The sequence below is a fragment of the Nannospalax galili genome, unplaced genomic scaffold, assembly GCF_000622305.1.
Source record: "Nannospalax galili isolate Female #2095 unplaced genomic scaffold, S.galili_v1.0 scaffold530, whole genome shotgun sequence".
Taxonomy (NCBI): Eukaryota; Metazoa; Chordata; class Mammalia; order Rodentia; family Spalacidae; genus Nannospalax; species Nannospalax galili.
In genome coordinates this window covers 210,923-235,484 of record NW_008328331.1, presented here as the reverse complement: position 1 = coordinate 235,484, position 24,562 = coordinate 210,923, and the positions used below count along the sequence as shown (strand labels likewise).

The 24,562-nt window shown below is 38.6% G+C and overlaps 1 protein-coding gene across 16 annotated transcripts in view; it reads right to left on the bottom strand.

Annotated features, from left to right (window-relative positions):
* Positions 1–24,562, bottom strand: part of Ncor1 (nuclear receptor corepressor 1) — a 179,658-nt gene that overhangs the window by 71,530 nt on the left and 83,566 nt on the right. For all 16 annotated transcript variants that reach the window (XM_008824153.3, XM_029557263.1, XM_029557324.1 and 13 more), the window contains 6 exons: positions 24,303–24,357; positions 22,708–22,809; positions 13,447–13,574; positions 6,186–6,403; positions 4,454–4,516; positions 1,841–1,980 (listed from right to left, as the gene is read on the bottom strand). In XM_008824153.3, coding sequence (XP_008822375.1) covers positions 1,841–1,980; positions 4,454–4,516; positions 6,186–6,403; positions 13,447–13,574; positions 22,708–22,809; positions 24,303–24,357 — 706 coding nt within the window. The remainder of the gene's footprint in view (positions 1–1,840; positions 1,981–4,453; positions 4,517–6,185; positions 6,404–13,446; positions 13,575–22,707; positions 22,810–24,302; positions 24,358–24,562) is intronic.

The following is a 24,562-nucleotide window of genomic DNA, read 5'->3' as shown; positions in this document are numbered from 1 at the left end:
GTAACAGAAAACTAACAAACCTGGTAAAGGATACAATTCAAACATTTCACTTCTTCTTGAAGCATGTAACATAGGGGACTATGAGTGGGAAGAAGAGATCAAAGTAGGGAAAGGGGGAACCAAGAGAGGACAATGAGAGAAGGAACAAACACAAAATAGCTTATATTTTCTCTCATTTGTGGAATCCAGGTTCATGTGACATGAAAGCAGAAAGGAGACTATTTGGAAGGAGGAAAGGGATGGGGTGTGTATGTGGGGGCGGTGCTGGTTGGGGAGAGATAGGTGGGGGAAGGGTGAATATGAGAAAAGTACAATGGCACATGTAGGAAATGTCATAATAAATACCACTATTTTGTACACTAGCTAAAAATAATTTTTTAACATGGAATTCAAAAATGGCAAGAGATACTATTAGCAGTTTTCTTTGAAAGACAAGCTCACCATTTTGCTTAAAATGCCAAATTTCAAAATCTAAAAAATCATAATTTGACATTATTCCAATTAAAAATTATATTCCAAAGCCAGGCATAGTGATACACAGCTTAATTCTCCAGCACTTGGGAGGCTAAGGCAGCAGGATCACAAGTTTGAGACCAGCCTGGACTGCATAGTAATTTTCAAACCAGCCTAAGTCTCAGAAATCAAGCAAAAAGATACTGAAAACTGTGAGCTAATTCAACTTTGAACACAAACAGTTGCTGAAACACTTTTCCTTGAGAGAACCATCCTACTCTGGTCTAGAGCAGAAGCGCTTCATATACACTTCCCATTTCATCACACACAGTAATACAAAGCTGTACTCAAGGATCAAAATTTCACAGAATTAGGGGCTGGGAAGATGGCTGACTGGATAAAGTGCTCGCTGTATAAGCATGAGGACCTGAGTTCAAATCCCCTGCACTCTCAGGCACACATCATCCCAACATTATGAGGTGGAGTCAGGAGAGTCCTGGGGGCTCCTTCATCATCCAGTTGAGCTAATTGGTGAGCTCCATGTAGACAATGATAGAAGAAGACACCCAACAATGATCTCTGGCCTCCACACACAAACACACATACCACACACGACTTAGAATTTCTCCTGCTTCACGAAAGATACCTTTAAGTGAAACTGGTTATTGTTGTTTGAGTTTGAGGCCAACATGATCTATACAGAGAGTTCTAGGCCAACTGGGGCTATAGGGAGATACTGTCTCAAAAAGACCAAAAAAAGATCAAACAAACAAATAAAAATCAACAATAACAAAAATGAAAATGCCTAGAGATGAAGAAAGCACCTGGGGCCAACACATTTGGTGTCGTGTCATAACTGGTGCTAATGCAGCTATTTGCCCATCTTTGCTTTGATAACATGAATGCAAATGTCCACACAGTGTAAAAAAAATTCATTTTAATAATTTATGAGAATATTTTTCACTTGGCAGAACTCTCAAAAAGCTACCCAAACTTTAGTAACTACTGCCTGAAATTTTTTTTTTAAGAAATTTCCATTAATCTTCTACTGTTTTGTTTTGTTTGTTTGTTTTTAATTTCATAAAATCTTTCTCTCTGTGGGGAAAATGTTTGACTTCTTTTTAAATATACGTATTAGTTTGCTCAGCATGACAAACAACTATTCCAGAAGATTTCAATTCAAATTCTAAAATGTATTTTTCAAACCCAGTCTACAGCAATTCCAAGAGTGAATCCCCATTACTATAGACAGAGCTTCTTTGTGCCCCTGCAGGTTCTCTCAGAAAAATAAACAAAGCAAAATAAATAAATTATAAATCTAAAGCTCAAAACCCTCATAAATAAAAAAATAATAAATCAAAGGACTTACCACTTCTGATATACTCACTTTCTGTTTATGTTGCTGCAAGAGGTTGTCAAGATTGTGCCGCCTTTTATAATTAAAATAGAAGTTTTTACACTGAGCTTCACTCTTAGTTCCTACCATTTTGGCAATTGCTGCCCAATTACGACCATGTTCTACTAGACCTGTATTTTAAAAACAGATCAAACATTAATTTAATAGTCACCTGAATAAGCAAGCAAGAGAAGTAATAAATCAACTTAACCATTATAGTTAAACTGTTAACACTTAAAAGTATACTTTCAGTTATTTATTACAATTCTTTAGTACTTCCTGACACAAAACTCCTATCTCTGAATGAGCCCTGCAATTTAAAACATGCTTACTAATGGAAAAGTGAAACCTTATTCTTTAAAAAAATTTTTTGATTAATTTATTTTTATTTAATGTGTATGAGTGTTTTGCTTCATGTCTGTTAGTGCACTGTGTGTGCAATGCCCATCAAGGTCAGAAGAGGGCATTAGATCCTCTGAAACTGGAGTTACAGCCACCATATGGGTGATGGGAACTGAACACTGGTTCTCTTAACAGCAGTCAATGCTCTTAATTGCTGAACCACCTATCCAGCCCCCAAATCTTACTGTTGGTACCCATCTCCCACAGGTGCTAAGACAATGTTGGATCTACAATAACAGCTCAAATACTTGGAAAAAAAAATTTTTTTTTTTTGTCTTTTTGAGACAGGGTTCTCCTTGTAGCCCCAGCTGGCCTGGAAGCCTAGAACTCACAGTTGATCTGCCTGCCTCTGCTTCCCAAGTGCTAGGATCAAAGGCATGTACCACCATGCCTGACCTAATACTTAAAAATTTAACAACTAGTTATTTCTAGATTCTTGGAGACAGTATTTTACCAATAATAAAATATAAATGACTATATATATATACACATATATATAAAATCAAACAATGATTCATATATATGTAATTTCACATATAATCAGAATTTGTCATCAGTTAATTCACAAACATCTTCAAAAAATTAACCATTAACAGGGCTAGGGATGTAGCTCAGTGGTAAAGAGCTTATCTAGCATGTAAGAAGAGGCCATGGATTAAATCACCTACAATAATATAATAATTAAATCACCAAGATAATATAATAAATTCAAGAGGCAGGTGGATCTCTATGAGATCTAGGTCAGCCTGGTCTATACAGCAAGTTCCAGGCCAATTGGGGCTACAGGGAGACCCTGTCTCAAAAAATAAAAAGATAAAAATTTTTTAAAAGACCAACCAACCAACCAAAAATGACCAAATAAACAAAAAAAGCACACAGTCAAGCTACATATAATAATTCCTCTTTAGGATTACAAGGTAAATTAGTGTCAATTATCTTTCTTAAAATTATCAATTGTTTATTCTATAAGAAATTTCAAATTCAAAGAAATTTAATTCAAGAAATTTTAATTTCAAATTATACTGTATTAGTAAACAATGAAAGAAAAACACAAGGTCTATAAAAGTTCAGCAGTGCAGTGAAGACCATCTAGTTATCAAAGTAGCAGACACAGGACTCTAATCATTGCTTGGCCACAAACTTTGCATTCTCACCCACCTCTGAATCTCAGTGTAATTTCCTTGTGAAATATTTCATTCATTCATTCATTTATATATACATATAAGTACATATATATATATATATATATATAGAAAGAGAGAGAGAGAGAGAGAGACATACACACACTCACACACAAAGAGAGAGACAGAGACAGAGACAGAGATTTAACTAGGGCCCAGGAAATGGCTCAGTGGGAAAAGGGTTTGCTGAACAAGCCTTATGATCTGAGTTTGATCCCTGGGAACCTGAGAGACAAAGAAAGAGAGAGAAAGAGAGACACAGAGACAGAGAGTCAGAGAGACTTAACTAGGGCCTGGGAAATGGCTCAGTGACAAAAGGGTTTGCTGAGCAAGCCTTATGATCCAAGTTTGATCCCTGGGAATCCATGTACAAAGCCAGGTGTGTTGGCACATATCTTTAATTCCAGCACTCCTACATGGGAGATGGGAACCAGTAACAGAATTGGTTGGAAGCTCACCTATATGGTGCAGTTGCAGAAACAAGAGACCCTGCCTCAAGAACAAGATGAAAGGAAGTTACCCTCTGACCTTTACGTGTGTGCCCATATACAAACACACACACACACACACACACACACACACACACACACAAAAAGTAGGCTCCATCTATCAAACACAACTTTCAAAAATACTGATTTCACATTCAAAATTTGTCCCAAAATAATTTCAAAATCATATAATCACAATTATTGTGGAAAACTGAAAATAGTTTCTTGCAGAGAGAATTTTAAATCTCTCAAACATGGGCATCTTCAGATACAGGAATTAACTGTTAATTGGATATAACACCATCAAAAGGAACTCAAATTTGGTTCAAAATTCTATTTACTGTTTTAGAAAAACTTTTGGGGGGATGTTGAAATAGAGTCTTGCTATATAGCCTAGGATGATACTGAACTAAGAAGCCCAGACTGGCATATCTTTATCAATTTAGAAAATTGGTTTGATCTCACAGACTACTAATCACTCTTAAAAACAAACAGAAAACCAACTCCTAAGTTTCTAAACTACTGTGCTTTACCTTTTTTAGCAACTTCCATTTCTTCTTCTGTCCATCGAGAGGTTTCAACAGGTTCAGAGGAAACTGAAATAAAAAGAGAAAACTCAGGCAGAAGTAAACAAAGTTAAACCACCCATTTAAAAACCAAAAAACATGTAATTGATAACCTATGGATCTCATACAAAATTAGACAATATTAGCCTTCTAATATTCAACTAGATGGAAAACCGCTACAGTTCTCAGTGTCAGGATCTTTTTCAAAATCTCTGAAGTTCTACCTGTGGCTATAATGCTTGCTTTTGAAAAAGTCCCACCTGACAGGTTCGTAGACCTCCACCTCTCTCCTGAGGTGTCAAAGAAGAGAAGGACCTCTTCCTTCCTGTCCCATCACAATGTCCTCTCCCCTTCATTTCATCCCCTAACTCCTTTTCTTCATCCCTATGTCTGCCAATCAAAAGACACAAACAGATTAAGTACATAACCTTTCCTCTTTTGCAAAGCAAGTATCAGGCCCAAAACAAACTCTTACTATATTTTCTTTCTCAATTAACAGTAGCAATCTACCTAGTCACTTGAATTAACAAGCTTCTTGAACAGGCTTCTAAATCCCCATTTACTATTCATACCCAGTGATGTGTTGACTCTAACACTAGAATCCATCTCTTCCATAAACACAATGTCTCTCTAGATGGCCTGTCTGCTCTAACCCTTACCTTGTCTAACATGCCCTCCAGGATTGCCAACAGAATCATCTTTCTAGGACATAAATCTAATCAGGGCACTGCTTCACTTAAAATCTTTTTGAGCTCTCTGCTTTGTAAGCAAAAGAAGATACTGTTCAAACAAAGCCCATCATGATCTCCATGCCCATTTTTCATCCTCCTATCTACTTAGTTCCTCCTCTCCATCATTTGTACAACATGTATTGTTTTTCCTGTTCATTTTATGGTACAATGGTTAAAATGAACCACAGATGGTGGCACTTCATCAACAAGATGATCTTTTTATAGAATGTGATAGTACTTTAAAAGAAAAAAGAAACACAATTAGATTTATTCTTAGGCCCAGTATATCTTGCATAAAAATTTATTCCTTAATTTAGCATGTGTTAAGTACAAAAAGACAGTTTTCATTAGAGTACTGTCTATATTGGTTTGCAAGGAGGAAAGGAAATGCTTAAAATAAGTCATGCTTCAGAAGCAAAATGTGAACATTTAAGCTAAAAACTAAAACTGGAAATTATTAATACTTAAAAATTAGAAATCTGGACTAGCAAGATGACTTGGATGGTAAGGGCACTAATCACACAAGCCTGGAAACCTGAGTTTGATCCTGCATGTTGTCCTCTGACCACTACACATGTACCATGGGCAAATGCGCCATGCCCAGGCATGCCTGCACTCATACAGAAATGTGAGTCTGAACATACACATACAAATAATAATAAATATTTTAATGTGAAAAAAGTAGGAAACATTTACGTTATAGGCCAAGTAAAAACATTAGAAAACAAAGTGGTATGCCCACCAGGACTCTAGCTAACTTACTCTACTAAGAAAAACACCTGCATTAGGGCAGCTACACTGAAACTAATGTTCTTTATCAAAAGACTTTGACTTTAAATAAACTGAAGGCCAGACTGACTTTAGGGTGACTTCTAGGCTGTCGATATCAGCAGGCCCTGCCCACTTTAGCACTCAAAACGAATCCCAAAGCAAATTACAGCCTGCTTAAACCAATCTCCTCTTCTCACCTGGCTCTGGTGGTGGTGGCAGAGGTGGTGGGGGCTCCTCAGTGGCGGCTGCAGCAGCAGCACTGGCAGCTGCAGCTTCATTTGTCATAGATCTGGTGATCCGGCCCTTCCTGCGGCCTTGGCTGTTGGCAGTCTTTCGCCCCCTGGGTGTGACCTGCTCTCTCTCCTCGGTTTCTTCTGTGGTACCTTCTGTTTTGTCTTTTTCCTTAGTGGTTTCTCTAGAAACAAAAGCAAATGAAAACTTTTGTGATTTAAATGTATACATATATTAAAGAGTCTTCAAATAGAAACTGAATACATTTATCCAATCTCTTGGTTACTTAAAAATAATTTTTAACTGGGTGTGGTGGCATATGTGTTTAGTACCAGCACTTGGGAGGCAAAGGCAGGCGGATCTCTGTGAGATGGAGGCCAGGCTGGTCCACATAGCGAGTATCAGGCTGGCTGGAGCTACAGGGAGACCCTGTCTCAAAAAGCCTCCTCCCAAATTTATTTTAAATTTTATTTGTTTTTATTTTATATGTATGAGTGCTTTTTGCCTGCCTCTTTGCAAGTATACCATGTGCATGCCATGCCTGCAGAGACCAGAAGAGGGGATGGTTGTTAGCTACCATATGGATGCTGGGAACTGAACCTTGGTCCTTTGAACAACTGGCCAGAGTCCTTAACCACTGAACCATCTCTCCAGACCTGTACTTTAAAAAAAAATTATGAAAATCTATCATGTGAGGTTTTCAATGGCTTTGAATGACTCCAGATATTTCAAAAAGCTTTTATCACATTTTAATGAACTTAACAGATAATCTTCATAACAGATGATTCTGTAATAATAATCCACAATACTATCTTATTAAACCAGACTCAGTGTTCTGAACCACCTCCATTATAGATTATGTGAAAACCAAGCAGGTATGGCTTCATGGTTAGCAGAACGGCTCCTGGAGAAGGTTGCCTGGATTCCTTAAAAGCTGTGGAATACTGGCCATGAGACAACCTTGGATAAGCTACCTTGCTTGTGAACCTCAGTCCCCTCATCTGTAAGAGAAGGATAATGGTAGTGTATTTCATGAGCAGTTCCAAGAATAAAAGGCATTAATTAAAGACATTATACAAAGTGACTAGAACAGTACCTAGGACATCACACTAGTTTGTTATTAAGACTAAACTTCTCTCAGAGTATAAAGTGCTTATTTATAAAAACGTAACTTGTGTTACTATTTTTTTTAATATTTTATTTGTTATTTTTATGTGTATGAGTGTATTGCCTGCATGGTATGTGAGTGCACCTGTATCGTGCAAAGCCTTGGAGTCAGAAGACGGCTTCTGACTCCCCTGAAACTGGAGTTAAGGACGGTCATAGCCACCATGTGGGTGCTGAGATTCGAACCCAGGACCTCTGCAAGAGCAGTCAGTGCTCTTAACCACTGAGCCATCTCTTCAGTCCCAACTTGTGTTACTATTAATGGCAGAATTATTATAAGAAATATTTGAAGAGCACTCTCTGTACTACTAATCTCCTATGATTGTTACATTTAGAAATACAGTATTGAAAGTACGTATTTGCAGCTAGAAGAAGTTGGAAGATGTGAATATGATTGAAACACATTGTACACAAGTAGGAAAATTTCAAAGTACATATTGGAAAGATACAGTTATTCTTAGTGGAAGATGCTAATCATTTTCAAATTTTATGTACTTTAAGTAAAGATCTTTTATGATTTATCAAGTTATAACCCCCCCCCAATAAAAAAATGCTTCAAGAACAGTTCATTCTAGCCGGGTGTGGTGGCGCATGTCTTTAATCCCACCACTTGGGAGGCAGAGGCAGGTGGAGCTCTGTGAGTTCGAGGCCAGCCTGGTCTACATAGTGAGCTCCAGGCCAGCTAGGGCAACAGGGAGACCCTTTTTCAAAAAAACCAAAAAAAAAAAAAAAAAGAATGATTCATTTTATCACAGTATGTTAGAAACAAACAAAAAGAGTAATTCTTTCCCTTTCAGCCCTAAATTAAAGCAGAAATGTTTTTACATCTTTATTTCTTATTAAGCGGTTTTTATTCTATAGCTTTGTGTTAAAGATATTTTGTCAGTTTCATCCATGATACTGCTAAAAAGCAACCAAGAAGATAGTTTGTCAAAAGTTATCACTGACTTATACTTTGGCGGGGGTGTGTGGAACCAATGACCTTATACCAATTCTCACCACATTAATTATTCTCAACAATGGACAACGTGGGCACTGCCTTTTATATCATCTTAAGCTTAGCCTTTAAAATATCCTGTTATTTTAGCCTTTGATCCCCCTACCCTTTCATACATAAATTTCCTCAAGTTCTAAACAGAGAGGTTCTGTAAAGTTAACCAATCCTACTTAAGGAGACGCAACCTATCTTTGGATTCAAGAGTCTATCTCCTAAGATCCAGACTTACCTTTGCAACTACCTGCTGGAATTGCCATCTGAATTTCAATATAAACAATAATCCAAAAATACTTTCATCCTTACCACCTTGTTTCCTGCTATAAGCGTCACTCTCTAATGGGTTAGCAGTCCACAAGTTCATAACCACTTAGGCTTACGTACTTCACCATTAGCTTTCTCCCTTAGCCTTTACTTCCTATGAAGTTTAATGCCAAGTTTTGGTTATCTCATCTTACTTATGCTTGTGCTAATAATCCACCAATTTTTTTTTTCCTGCTACCATTGATATTACTCATTTATATAGTCACTCTAATCCAGGTCTTCTACCATTTTACCTGACTCACATCTCCAATCTATTCAGTCTACACTAGTAGTGGATCAATACTGTAGGGAAGCAATAAACTACTCCAAAGCTGTACAAGCTAGAACATGCCTGCAATCCCAGAACTCAGGAGGCTGAGTTCAAGGCTAGCCTGGGCTACATCCTAAGACTTTGTCTCAATACTCAATAAACAAACAAAATATTCCGCACATTCTGTTCCCTACCTAACTATTCTCAAACAGACTCAGGCCTCCTGAATAAAATCTAGCTTTCAAAAAGGCTCTACAAAATCAAAGCCCAATCCACCTTCTCCTTCTCTTCAGTCTAATGAAATCACTACCAGTCTAGTGAAATCACTACTGCTGTTCTCAGGACAGCACAGGTATTCACTCTGTTCCTTTTACCACATTAACTATAAGTTCTTACAGTCTGTCCAGTCACTCACACAAAATAACTTTAATCATATTTTTACCTTCCAACATGTTAAACTGGATCTGCTTAGTTCCCATTTTCAAGCTTTTGTTTTTCAATTTTCAATTTTAATTTTTATGTGTATGAGTGTTTTGCCTACGTGTATGCAAGTGTACCACAAGCATGCAATGACCGTGGAGGCCAGAAGGGGAAATGGGATTCCCTGTAACTGGAATTAAAAACGGTTGTCAGCCATCATGTGAGTGCTGGGAACCAAACCCAGATCTTCACAAAGGAGCCAATACTCTTAATAGCTGAGCCATCTCTCAGGCCCCAAGTTTTTATGTTAAATCACACTTGTATCTTGCCTATTGCTGTACTGAACTATAAATATAAACTACCTAAGAATAGTATCTTTTGTATTTTTTCATTCTAAGACCTAGCTAATATACTATTACCTATGAAGACATTAAGTAATTTAAAAATTTTAAGAAAAAAGTAAAAATCACCATAATGCAGCTTTAAAAACTTCAAGAACAAAAATAAAACAAATAGATTTTTTTTTAAAAAAAAGATATAGCAGAGTGTTGGGAGACCTCTGTTATGCAAAAGTCGAAGCCCCTTCACACCGGACAGCTCATGCAGCTCGGGGAATGTGCCGCGGGCTCCTTTTCATAGCAAGGTGCTTTCTGGCATCTTTCCTGTCTCTCCCTTTGAAGTGGCCGCCACAGATGCCTTGACATAAACATGGCCTTTGGCTCTATGCATACCATGCCTTCCTGTGTGTGGTTTTTACAGGTGGACAATAGTCTAGCAGAAACCCACTTCCACATGTAAATAGAATATCTCACAAAGTATCTAAAAGCTTTTACCACTACCCCCATGGTATATAAATATGCTAGTCTTCTCTTAATGGTCGGAGATGAGGTCAGAGACTGAGACCCGGAGATCAGGTCAGAGACTGGAACCAGGAGATTGGGTCCCAGAAAGCTGGATCAGCAGAGAGCTGGACAGCAAGGAGCAGAGATACAATAAAGCAGTAAACACAGACTAAGCCGTGCCTTGAGTCCTGTGTCTTACTACCGGCGACCTGATCTCACCGGAGAGCAGCACTCTCCGTTACCGACCCACGGATACCCCAGCTTTCGCCGCCTCGGTGCTTTTTCCCTGTGGAGTTCACTGGCCAGGACTCCGCAATCCTGAGGAAGGCGCACAAGGGTGTAATAGGGGCGGGATCCCGACTAGATAATACTCTAGTAGCAGAAGAAGCTCTCCGCTCCAGAGAAGTGTGTAGCTATCAGCTACAGCCAGCATCAGAGAAGTCTTCGCACCTGCCGTCTCCAGAGAGGCGCGGCCGGCCAGGCCCGCCAGCCGCTAGCTAGCCAGCGGGACCAGAACCACGGCGGGAGAGTGCACGCACACCTGACCCTGGGCCACATCCAGAGTGAGTGCGCCCGGGAGCCCAGGCGCGCTCCCCACATCGCCTGCAGCCAGACTCACGCCGGGATTAGCCAGGTGTGGCGGAGACCCCAGGGTGCCCGCACACACCACGCCGGGGGTCAAGCGACCCGCCCCATAGCAGAGGGCTGGAGAGATGGCTCAGCAGTTAAGAGCACTGGCTGCTGTTGCCGAAGACCCAGTTTCGAATCCCAGCACACGGAAGCTAACAACCATCTGTAGCTCCAGTTCCAGGGAATCTAACGCCCTCTTCTGTGCTCATGAGCACTGTGTGACATGAGTGCACCCACATCCATGCAGGTAATACACTCATACACATAAAAATAAAAAGATACTGCAGAAGAAGAGCAGAATATAGGGTCTGCTTCTTAAGAGCTGAACCACTGTGAGAAAATAAATGTTTAACCTATACCCCCAAATAACTTATTTTTTATTTCTTTATAAGTATCTTCCTAAAGCATGAATATCTGATTTTTTAAAAACTATGCAAGTGACTTATGCTTTGTTAACTGACACAAAACCAGGTGAAAGAAGAGGACTCTATAATTAGCACATTAAGTACTTTAAAAGACACAAACTATTGATAAATGTGATGGCCTACATGAGTCTCAAAGAGTCATTCTTTCACTTGTGCTAAGTAAAAGAAGCAATACAGGGGGCTGGAGAGATGGCTCAGTGGTTAAGAACACTGGCTGCTCTTGCAGAAGACCTGGGTTCGAATCCCAGCACCCACATGGCAGCTAACAGCTGTCTGTAACTCCAGTTCCAGAGGATCCAACAGCCTCTTCTGTCCTCTGTGGGCACTGCATGACTTACCTACATGCAGGCAATACACACATACACATAAAAATAAATAAAATATATTTTAGCAGAAGCAGCAGCAGCAGCAGCAAAGACTACACTTGGATCTTAAGTGTCCTGCAAAGGTCTGTGTGTTAAAAATTTGGTCCCTCTGAAAGTGTTGGAACCTTTCAGTGGTAATACCTAGTAGGACGTCTTTAGGTCATTCTTGGCATAAAGTCAATACTGGGAGATCACGTCCTTCTGTCTTCCTTCTTTCCCTCCCTCTTCATTAAGTAACCAATGGAACCAACCAATCAGACTGAAACTTCCAAACTAGAATCTAAAAGAATTCTTCTTTTTACAAATGGGTTGTGAGGTATTTGTGATAATGACAGAAAGCTGACCAACATAACACAGTATCACTCCATTCATACACAATTCTAAAATTATTAACCAGATACCAAGAATGGGAGCATAAAAACTTGACTATAGAAAAGCCTAAGGGAATACTTTGGAGTGGGGGAACATTAGGCATCACAATTACAGTAACACACAAGAGCAAACACTTGCTCAAATACATCAACATATACATCTGAAATTGCTGAATTGATGTCTCACTTCAGCAGCACATATACCAAAATTGCTGATATTTTTCACTGGGAGAGCAGCTATTCTAGCTCCTAAGGCTCCCATCGCACCCTACCCTTACCCCAAAGCACCAACATTAGCTGCCACTGAATGGCAAAAGGACAGATTTACATCATATTTTGCCTTCTTTTCCCAATTTTCCAAAATGAACAAGAATTATTTCTAAAAATAAGAAAATAGAAGCAAGTAACACAGAACTCTGTTATAGGATGAATAAAATCAATGAACAGAGAATATATATGCTAATGAAATTTATTATTTTCAACATTTTTATACTATCTAAAGGCTCAAAAAGAGCTTGAGGATTTTCCTGACTCAAAGACTAAATTATATTCAACAGGTCTTGGTGATAAATGCAGACTGTTGTAGCCTGTATTTTAGTAAAGCAGCAACACTTAGCCAGGCATGAGGGCATTCTTAAAATTCTAGCACTTGCAAGGCAGAGGTAGGAGCAATGCCACAAGATTCAGGCTACCCTGGTCTAAATAGTAAGTTCAAGGTCAGCCAGGGCTACACAGCAAGACCTTGACCCCACCCACAAAAATGGATGTGTATTCACACACACACACACACACACACACACATATGTAAATATAAAATTCATGCTTACAATTAAATCTATTAAATCAAAAGTTCTATTTACTTATTTCATTCATTAATCATGCCAAGAAATGATTAAAGGGTCAGAGCACACATCCCTCAGATCCTTATCTGATATTTCACACATTCAATAGATTCATAGATTCCGTTTCATAGCTGATTTTTTTAAGATTTTTATTTTATTATTTATTTTTATTTTATGTGTATGAGTGTGTTGCTTGCACATATGTAAGTGTACCATGTACATGCAATGCTCGTGGAGGCCAGAAGAGGGCATCAAATGCCCTGGAACTGGAGATACAGGCAGTTGTTAGCCACCATGTGGGTGCTGGGAACAGAATCTAGGTCCTCTGGAAAAGCAGTCAGTGCTCTTAACTGCTGAGCCATCTCTCCAGCTCCAGATTTTTTTGTTTTTGTGTTTTTTTTTTGTTGTTGTTGTTGTTTTTGAGACAGGGTTTCACTATGTAGCTAGCCCTGGCTGGTCTGGAACTCTAGGTAGATAGACCAGGGGGGCTAGAACTCACAGAAATGTACCTGTCTCTTTCTCCAGAGTGCTACAATTAAAGGCCTTCAGGTTCATATTTGAAAATAACAATAATGCATTTCTAATTATTTAACTTACTTAGAATCCTCCTTCTCATCTTTTTCTTCTTCATCTTTCTTTTCTTCCTCTTTTTTTTCTGATTTTTCTGTTTTATCCTCTTCTTTTTCTTCTACTTTTTCTTCTTGTGAGGGACGGGCAATTTGTTGCTAGAATGAACCATCATTTGTGAGATACAAAAGTAAAAGAAATAGCTTCTCAAATTGTGATGATAAATCATAATATTCATTTAAGATTTTAAATGATTAGTTTTATAATGTAACTAGTTATTGCCCATTAAAAATCAGGTCACTGCTAAATTAATTGTACTTTATACATACTGCTTAAAAGGTATAATATATATATATACATATATATACATATATCTATCTATCTATATATATATATATACACACATACCCTCCACCAAAAGCTCAGGATGGCTTAGACCTCCCACAGAGGAAAAAATGCTAAAATTCCGCCTGCAAATCTGAGATGTATGCTCTCTTTTCTGCAACCTCCATCTAATCTGTCACTTTTATGTTCTAATTCTACATCAAAACGTGATGACCCATACATCATTTTGAAGTTATCTTTTTATTATTATACACTTAATATGCTCCAAGTATTTTCATCATTACAGATAATGTTATAAGAAACATTTATGTTTTTACAATGAGGAGTCCATTTAATGGGATGGTTGACAGCTATAATTATTAATAAGACTGAAGTAATTTGGAAAATATTAAAGATACGCTAAAGTGAAAAGAAAGTACTCAAACATTTCTAAGCTGACATTACAACACAATCAATATGCCCAAGTTTAAAACCTAGAAAAGATCAATGAAGGAATTAATTAAGCAGTCAGGCAGGTTATGGATGCTTTTATCTTAGATGTTCCATTTGCAAAGCTATAAAAACCATGAAATAAAACATGAAAATGTGAAAATAAGTTTACAGTGAGCATTATTTGTATTTAATTCAGAAATCAGCATGACAAAACTTAATGAAGATAGGAATCCAATGAACTTTTGCTGTATGTGTAACATGCATGTGCATGTTTGTGTGTGCACATGTTCACATGCGTGTGCTATGCACACATATGCATGTGGCTGCCAGAAGTCAACATTACATGTCTTATTCTATCACTCTCTACCTTATTTTTTTAATTATTGAATTAAATTGTGTGTGTGTGTGTGTGTGTGTGTGTGTGTTTTGTCTGCATGTAAATATATCCATGCATACAGTGCCCACAGAGGCCAGAAGAGGCCGTGGATCCCCCAGAACTGGAGTTACAGATGGTTGTTAGCCACCATAAAGATAGTGGAAATGGAACAGAGGTCCTCTGCAAGAGCAGCCAGTGCTCTTAACCTTCTCTCTAGGTCCACCTTATCTTTTGAGACAGGTCTCTCACTGAACCTGAATCTCACTGATTAGGATAGACTGCCTGGCCCAAAAACCCCCAGAGTTCCTCCTATCACCACTTCCCAGCACTAGGATTAGAGGCACACACCATTAAAGTTTTTTTTTAACTTTATTATTTTTATTTTATGTGTACAAGTGTACTGCCTGCATGTGTGTAAGTGCACCCATGTTGTGCAATGCCTGCAGAGGTCAGAAGAGGGCGTTGGATTCCCGTGGAACTGGAGTTATGGGTGGTTGTTAGCTGCCATGTGGGTGCTGGGGGATCTGAATTCAGGTCCTCATGTTTGTGCTTGACTGACTGAGCCATATTCCTAGCCCCTGAATGTAGTGAATCTTTACAGAAAGTCTTGTAGGTTTGACCTTGCACACCTTCGACCAACTCCCACCTTTTTCATATATTTCTTTGTTGTTCTAACAAACACACAAATCATGTTCATACACTCTGGGGCATTCTTTCTGAGATGTGTTCTCATTGCACTATCAAAGACCCAAATTTACTCATCTACTAGGACAGCGTCAGATCATGATAGATGCCTTTATATCCTAGATGCAGCAAAAATCAAATTCTTTTTTGTTTTGGGATTTTTTTTGCTCTTTTTGAAATAGGGTCTCCCTTTAGCTGCAGCTAGCCTGGAACTTGCTATGTGGACCAGGTTGACCTTGAACTCACAGAGATCCGCCTCTGCTGGGATTAAAGGTGTATGCCACCATACCCGGGTAAAAATCAAATTCTTTTATTCTAGTTATTTCAAACATTTTACCCTCTCAACTTAGTCTTTGAATCTGAATCAGGATAAGGTCAATCTTTTCTCATAATAATCCTCCTGTACCAGAAAACATGGAAAGAAGACATTACACAGCATTTCCCTTAACTCCCACAAATTGTCCTCTGACCTCCAAATGTGTGCCATGTGATGCTGATGCATGCACACATATATACACATTAAAAAATGAAAAAATTAGCTATGAATAATTTAAATAGAGCCATAACAAGTCACTATGTTGAAGCAGCAATAAAGTCTCTCCACAAAGTACAAGACAAGATGGGTCACTGCTAGTTCTATCAAATAGATACAGAGGATTAAACACCAATATTTCCCAAATTGTTCCACAAAATACAAAAATAAGGCATACTATCAAATTCACTCTATAAAGCCAATATTATCATGATACCAAATGAAATAAGGACACACAAAAAAAGGAAACCATAGATCAATTTCCTTGATGAACACAGACAAAAATCTCAGTAATACTTGCAAGTAATACTTGCAAACAGAATTTAAGCACACATTAACAAGATCATACATCATGACCAAACTGATTTCATCCCAAGGATGCAAGGCTGGTTCAGAATATACAAACAAATAAATGTAATAGACTTACAGACAGAAATCACTTGCTCATCACAACAGTTGCAGAAAAGGCATTTGACAAAGTTCAATATCCCTTCATGATAAAAGTCCCAAAGGAACCAGGAATAGAAGCTTATCACAACACAATAAAGGCCATATACAACAAAGCCCAGAGCCAATGTTACACTAAATGGTAAAAAACTGACAACACTTCTTCTAAACTCAAGAATGAGGCAATGGTGCCTGTTGTCCTTCTCTTCAATATAGTGCTTAAAGTTTTACTAGAGCAGTAAGAGAAAGAAATAAAAAGGATACAAACAGGAAAGGAAGAAGTCAGGTTATTTCTACTTACAAGTGACTTTGTCTTATACTTAAAAGACCCTAAAGATGCCACCAGAAAACTCTTAGGCCTAATTAAACATTTTCAGCAAAAGTAACAGGATACAAAATCAACATATAAAAATCAGTAGGTTTATCAGGCACAGTGGGGGATGGTGGCCCACACCTTTAATCCCAGCACTCAGGAGGCAGAGGTAGGCAGATCTCCATAAGATTGAGGACGGTCTGATTTCATAGTAAGCTCCTGGCTAGCTGAGACTCGATCTCAAACTCTCTCTCACACACACACACACACACACACACACACACACACACACCCACACCCAAACTAACAAGAAACTGGGGGGGGATCCCATTTACAATAAATTTAGAAAAAAAAAAACAACTAAGAAAATAATCAAAGAGGTGAAAGAACTCTATGAAAACTTTAACATACTAAAGAAAGAAATAAGAAAACAAAAGAAGATGGAAAGACCGCCCATAGATTGGCCATATTAATAGTGTGAAAATAGCTATATCACTGAAAGTGATATACAGATTCAACATAATTCCTATCAAAATTTCAATGACATTCTACAGAGAACCAGAATACACATTGGGCTGGTGGGCATGGCTCAGAGGTCAAGCTCTTGTCTACCATGCACAAGGACCTGAATGGAATCCCTACTACGGCAAAAACAAAACACAAAAGACTCTGAATGGTCAAAGCAATCCTAAACAAAAAGAAACGATTCCAGAGAATCAAAATACCTATCTCAAATTATATTATAGAGCCACAGAACAAAAAGACATGCAAACAAATAAAACAGAAAATCCGGAAATAAATTAACATGGCTACAAGTAAGAACAACCAGTGTTCTTAACTGCTGAGTCTTTTTGAGACAAGGTTTCCCTGTAGTCCCAGCGGACCTGGAATTCACTATGTAGATCAGGCTGGCCTTGATCTCACAAAGATCTGTCTGCCTCTGCCTCCTCCTGAGTGCTGGGATTAAAGGCATGTACCATGATGTCCAGCAATTACTTAAATTTCAACAAAAGTGCCAGAAACATACATTAGAAAAAGATAGCCTCTTTAGTAAATGGTGCTGGGAAACTGAATATCCAAATGTACAAAAGTAAAATTAGATCGACCTATCACACTGCATAAAAACCAATTCAGGGGCTGGAGAGATGGCTCAGCAGTTAAGATCACTGACTGCTCTTGCAGAGGACCTGGGTTCAATTCCCAGCACCCACATGGTGGCTACAAACTGTCCTTAACTCCAGTTCCAGGGGAATCCAAAGCTCTCCTCTGACCTCCGTGGCGTTGCCCGACACGGGTGCACTCACATACATGCAGGCAATACACTCATACACATTAAAAAAAAAAAAAATGTAGTCAGAGGCAGAGGCAGGTGGATCTCTGTGAGTTCAAGGCCAGCCTGGTCTACAAAGTGAGCTCCAGGCCAGCTGGGACTACCGGGAGATCCTTTCTCAAAAAGACCGAAAAAAAAAAAAAGCACTCCCCGCACCCCAATGTGAGCGATCCTAATATAAGACCTGAAGCATCAAAACTACTAGAGGAAAATACTTCAAGATATAGGAACAGAGAACTTTCTGAAATGGACTGTAACAGGAAACAGCCTCAGGTAACTGACAAACAGGATTGCATGAAATTTAAAAGTTTCTGTACAGTAAAGGAAATCATCACCAGAGAGAAAAGATAGCCTACAGAATGGGAAAAAAATAATTATCAATTAGACATCAGATATAGGGTTAATATCTAGTTAATATCTATCTAGTATATGTAAAGAATTATAAAAATTAAACACAAAAGAAACAATTTTTTTCATTCAGTAAATGAACCAATGAATCAAATACAGTACTAAAAAAAAGAAACACAAATAGCCAATGAATATTTGAGAAAGTGTTCAATACCCTTAACACATCAGTAAAATGCAAAGTAAAACTGCTTTGAGATTCCATTCCACACCAGTTTGTGTGTCTACTATCAAGAAAATAAGTAACAGTTGTTGGTGAAGATGTGGGAAAAGAGGAACGTAACTGGTGCAGCCCCTGTGGAGTTTTCTCAATCAGTAAGGAGGAACTAAAAATAGAACTACCATATGACCCAGGTATGCTACTCTTGGGCATACACCTAAAGGACATAGAGATACTTGTACATCCATATTTACTGCTACACTAGTCACAATAGCTAAGAAATAGGCCAACCTAGATGCCCACCAACAAATGAATAAAGAAAATGTGATGAACATACACAATGGAATTTTATTCAGCCATAAAGAAAACTGAAATCATGACATTTACAAGAAAATGGATGGACTGGAAATCACTGTTAATCCAAATATGCCAGACTCAGAAAGACAAATACTATATTTTCTCTTATTTTTGAAACCCAGATTTAAATGTGTGTGTACACTGCACCATAAAACTAGGACAATGGCTGGGCATGGTGGCCCACGCCTTTAATCCCAGCACTCTGGAGGCAGAGGCAGGTAGATCTCTGAGTTTGAGCCTGGTCTCCGTAGCGAATCCAGGCAGGCTCGATCTACAGGGAGATCCTGTCTCAAATAGACCAAAAAAAAAAAAAATAGTACTGTGAGAGAGAAAGAAGAGATCATAATGGAGGGAGAAGGAAAAAAGATAATGGAATACAGGTGACGTGAAAGCAGAAGGGAGACTACTCCTGGGGGAGGGTAAGAAAGCAACCAGTAAGATGTGGGGGAGGGCAAGAAAACAACCAGTAAGATGGGGGGAAGGGCAGAGAAGAGCACTGAGGAAGGGGGATGAATACGAACAAAGTGTGTATAAAATTTCATAATGAACCCCATTACTTTGTATGCCAGTTTTTTTAATTAAAAATAAAATGTTATTTTTATTCCACATGTCACAGAATCTACCTATGACTTTCTTTCACTTTTGAAATTACAGATTTTCTCCTATTCTCTAAAAGGTAAGGTGATTTTATCACTGGGCTCAATGTGCCCTGCTATTATTCAGATGTCAAAATGAATACCTTTTTAAACACAGTTCCGGAGTATACCCCACACACAAGCCTGGCACATGGTGCCCTGCTATTATTATTCTGTGCTGTCAAACACATGCCCTTTCTAACTTGGTCCCTTAAGTCAATTTATTCTACATGTGAAACGTTTTAGGCCATGCCCATTAAACTCCCCACAAGCAAAATCACAAATGGCCTCAACATCTATGGACATTGCTTAAATGTCCAGATCCTAAAATCAGAAGTCTTCTCTTCACTTCAACCACACCATGGCCTACCCATCCCACATCTTTATTGGTACTGATCTGCTTGGTCCTCAATATGGCCTCTGGTCCACTTTTGTATCAAGCTTTCATAGTCCATAAAAAACTGCTTCTATTTTTCTGTTTACTAAGTGAGTCCAATGCTGATTCCCTCACTTGTTAGTATTTTATTATTTATAACTGTTATGTTTATGACTGTGTTGCCTACATGTATGTATGTGCACCTGTGTTGTGCAATGACCAAGGAGGAAGAAGAGGTCATCAGATCCCCTGGAACTAGAGTTATAGATGGTTGTTAGCCACCATGTGGGTGCTGGGAATTGAACCCAGGTCTTCTGCAAAAGCACTCAGTACTCTTAAACACTGAGCCATCCACCCTAGCTAATTGCCAAGTTTCATTTGCTTCTAGATATTTAGTACTAAAAAAGTTCTGAGGTATCAGCCAGGTATGGTGGCCCATGCCTTTAGTCCCAGCACTTGGGAGGCAGAGGCAGGTGGGCAAGTTCAAGGCCAGCTTGGTCTAAATGGCAAGTTCCAGGCCAGCTGGAGCTACAGGGAGACCTGTCTCAAAAAGGCCGAAAGAAAAAAAAAGTTCAAGTATCAAGAGGATCCCCAAATGTGTATTTTGCAACCACAGTCAATCTGTTTAACAACTGGAAATGCTTTACTCAAGCTCTGACTTCCTATCCCCAGCAGACCACTGTGGACACAAGACCTGTCTCAAATGCTAATAACCCAACCCCTACACACATGTAACATCAATTTGTTGCACTGAATCAATAAGATGACATGCCAATGACAAAGCCTGGGTTTTTTTTTTTTTTTAATTTGATGTGTATGCATGTATTGCCTGAGTGTAGGTAAACGCATCCTTGTCATGCAGTGCCCACAAAGGACAGAAGAGGTTGTCAGATCCTCTGGAACTGGAGTTACAGACGGTTGTTAGCTGCCATGTGGGTGCTGGGATTTGAAACCAGGTCTTCTGCAAGAACAACCAGTGTTCTTAACCTCTGAGCCATCTCTCCAGCCCCAAAGCCTGGGTTTTTAAAAATTATTACTTAGTTATTCCGGGCATGGTGATGCACACCTTTAATCCCAGCACTCAGGAGGCAGAGGCAGGAGGATCTCTGTGAGTTCAAGGCCAGCCGGGTCTACATTGTGAGTTCTAGGACAGCTGGGGCTACAGGGAGACCCTGTCTCAAAAAGACAAAAAAAAAAAACCTACTTAGTTAATTTCATGTGTATTTTATTTTTACTTTTATGAGTGTTTTGCCTACATGTATGTAAGTGCACCCATGCCATGCAAAGCTCACAGAGGCCAGAAGAGAATGTGGGATGCCTTGGAACTGGAGTTACAGTTATTAGCCACAATGTGGGTGCTGGGAAGAGCAGTCAGTGCTCTTAACCACTGAGCCATCTCTCCAGCCCCAATTTGCTAACTTGTATATGACTTTCCCAATTCCCAACCTTTGCCAAGGTTACTTGATTCTAGATATTTATTACTAAAAAAGTTCTGAGGTATCAGCCAGGTGTGATGGCCCATGTCTTTAGTCCCAGCACTTGGGGGGCAGAGGCAGGCAGATCTCTGTGAGTTCCAGGCCAGCTGTAGCTACAGGGAGACCCTGTCTCAAAAAGACCAAAACAAACAAACAAAAGACTTGAAAATAAATGTGTGTGGGCATGCATGCACAGGCATGTGTGTAATGCATTTAAAGTAACTGAATTCTGGACTAACTTTCTGAAGAGTGAAAGCAGTAAATCAACAAAAAAACACTATGGATTTGGCAATAAAGACAACAGCAGCTACCATTTATTAGGCACTCCCTATGACCTTTACACTATACTCTACAAACACACCCAATTTCTATACTGAGTCTTAACAGGTAAGCATCACTATCATCAATCATAGATTTGGAAACCAAGGCTCTAGGGATAAAGTGCAGAACAGGTCAAGGTATAAAGTTCTTGGCATTACACTTAAATTTTTAACCTCGTCAAAAGACTTCCTAACTAGTGACTAGATTAGTCAGAAATCCTGCCAACTTCAAAATTACTAAATTATATAAGTATACATGTTTCTAAATATTTTGGGGAATAAAAAACATGCTGGTATAAACATAGGGACAGAAACTGTCAACACAGAGGAAGTGTACAAATTCCTATGAAAAGAAATCAAGTATTTGGAAATGAAAAATGCATTTTTTAACAATGACAGCACTGGTCACTACCAACATAAAAACTTCATCTGCATAGCAACAGACATTCCAGATAGAAGTAAATGCTGGAAATTACAGTATTTCTTAAGGGAACAAATTTTTACGTCTAAAGAAAAATACACATAAAATTCCTACCTGGCAACACCAGCTTAATATGGCCAATGGGAGGAAAGCACTTGAAAAAAAATTATGTGCACTTTTTTGTGTGTGTACATAAGTGCAGGCAACCATGTGCGCCCGAAGAGGGCATGAGATCCCTTGAAACTGGAATTACAGTTCCAGTTGCAGGGTCTTCTGCAAAAGTAGTAAATGCTCTTAACCTCTGAGCCATGTCTCAAGCCCATGAATTTTACTTTACTTTATTTTTTTATATTTTATTTATTTATTTTATGTGTATGCATGCATTGCCTGCATGTAGATAAGTGCACCTGTGTAGTGCAATGCCCGCGGAAGACAGAAGAGGCTATCTGATCCCTGGAACTGGAGTTACGGACAAGTTGTTAGCTGCCATGTGGGTGCTGGGATTCAAACCCAGGTCTTCTGCAAAAACAGTTAGTGTTGTTAACCGCTGAGCCATCTCTCCAGCCCCATGAATTTTATTTTTAATTGTAGGTTCCCAACTATAACAACTGCCTGAACAGTCTTGACTTCATATTTCCATCAACTTTGAAAATAAACATCATCCATACTGTAAAGAAACATACCTGATTTCTGCCTCTGCGTTTTCCATAATTCCTTCTTACTAGGGCTTTATAATTCTCATTTTTCTTGGTTAAATAGTAATATAGAACACAATCAGGAACACTCTGTAATTTAAAAATATTCATAAATTAAAAAGAAACATATGGCAACCATTTTAAGTTTAAGGCATATGTAGGCTAGATAAATAAGAGAAAATCAACAACAAACCCAACAAAAGAATTATATAATACTATTCTTTTTCTTTCTATTTTTAAATATTTTATTTATTAGGCAGGAGAGATGGCTCAGTGGCTAAGAATGCTGGTTGTTCTTGCAGAAGACCCACGTTCAAATCCCAGCACCTACATGGCAGCTAACAACTGTCTGTAACCCTAGTGCCAGGGGATCAGACAGCCTCTTCTGACCTCCGCGGGCATTGCACGACATTGGTGTACTTACCTACATGCAGGCAATACACGCATACACATAAAATGAATAGAATTTTTAAAAATTTTTATTTAAAAGATATTTAAGAGTGTGGTGCCTGGTTGGTTGACCATGCTCCAGGCAATGAAGACATACCCAAGAGTATTTGCACAATGTAACACTTGATAAGCTTTTTTTTCTATTAAAAAAAGGACAAAAATTTGGGTGAATAGAGAGGCAAGTGCATAGTATCTGTGAGAAGAGTGGGGAGGGAATGAATATGCCCAAAATATATTGCATGAGATTTTCAAAGAAATTACAAATTTTTAAATTTATTTTAAAAATATTTTATTTTTTTTATGTGTATGCGTGTATTGCCTGCATGTAGATAAGTGCACCCACGTCGTGCAATGCCCGCGGAGGACAGAAGAGGCCGTTGGATCCCCTGGGACTGGAGTTAAGGACAGTTGTTAGCTGCCATGTGGGTGCTGGGATTCGAACCCAAGTCTTCTGCAAGACCAACCAGTGTTCTTAACTGCTGAGCCATCTCTCCCCCATACACTCACTATTCTAGTAGACAGTGATGTTTGTCTTAATTCAAAATATGTTAAGGATATGAAGCACTATCAAAAACATTAAAAATGTTTTCTTTTTTTTTTCAGTCTTTTTAAGACAGTATCTCCCTGTAGCTCCAGCTGGCATGTTATTCGCTATGTAGACCAGGCTGGTCTTGAACTCACAGAGATCTGCCTTCCTCTACCTCCCGAGTGCTGGGACTAAAGGTGTGCAACACCACACCTGGCTAAAAATGTTTTCTTATTAACTAGTAATATATTCTCCTTCTACTATATGTATAAATATTCAAAGTGTCTCTGGAGATACTTTACTCAAAAACATTAAAGCTAAATCACTACAAAAAGATTCAAAGGAAATCAGACTAGCATTTAACTGGAAATCTAATGAATAAAAATCACTGTGATCAGTGAGTTCACTGGGAAACAGAAGAGCAGATCACTTCTGTGCATATGAGTCTAGTAGAATCATAATTATCACTTTATGCATATTTTAAATTAGAATAAGACAATTTTTTCCTCTATCAAATTCTTTGCAAAAATCAATTCTAATTGACTACTGCTGCTTATTAGAAGGCAAAAAATCCAAAGGCACATCACAAATGCAGATCTTTTCTTACCTTCCTTTCCAAGTAGGATGCAATTAGGCCAAAGTTTTTTGGATGTTGAATAAACCTGAGTTTTTAAAAACAAACAATGACAAAAACAATGCTTAGAATATGACTGCTGAGTACTCAGCCCCAAAGAGGACCCCTCTATCATAAATCTCCCTACTCCGCCATTCTAAGGTTCATAAGAAACACTGTGGAAGAGGGGGCAGAAAAAATGCTAAGGGCCAGAATATGGGAAGGGCTGTTGTCAAATGCCATCTTCTGGACAT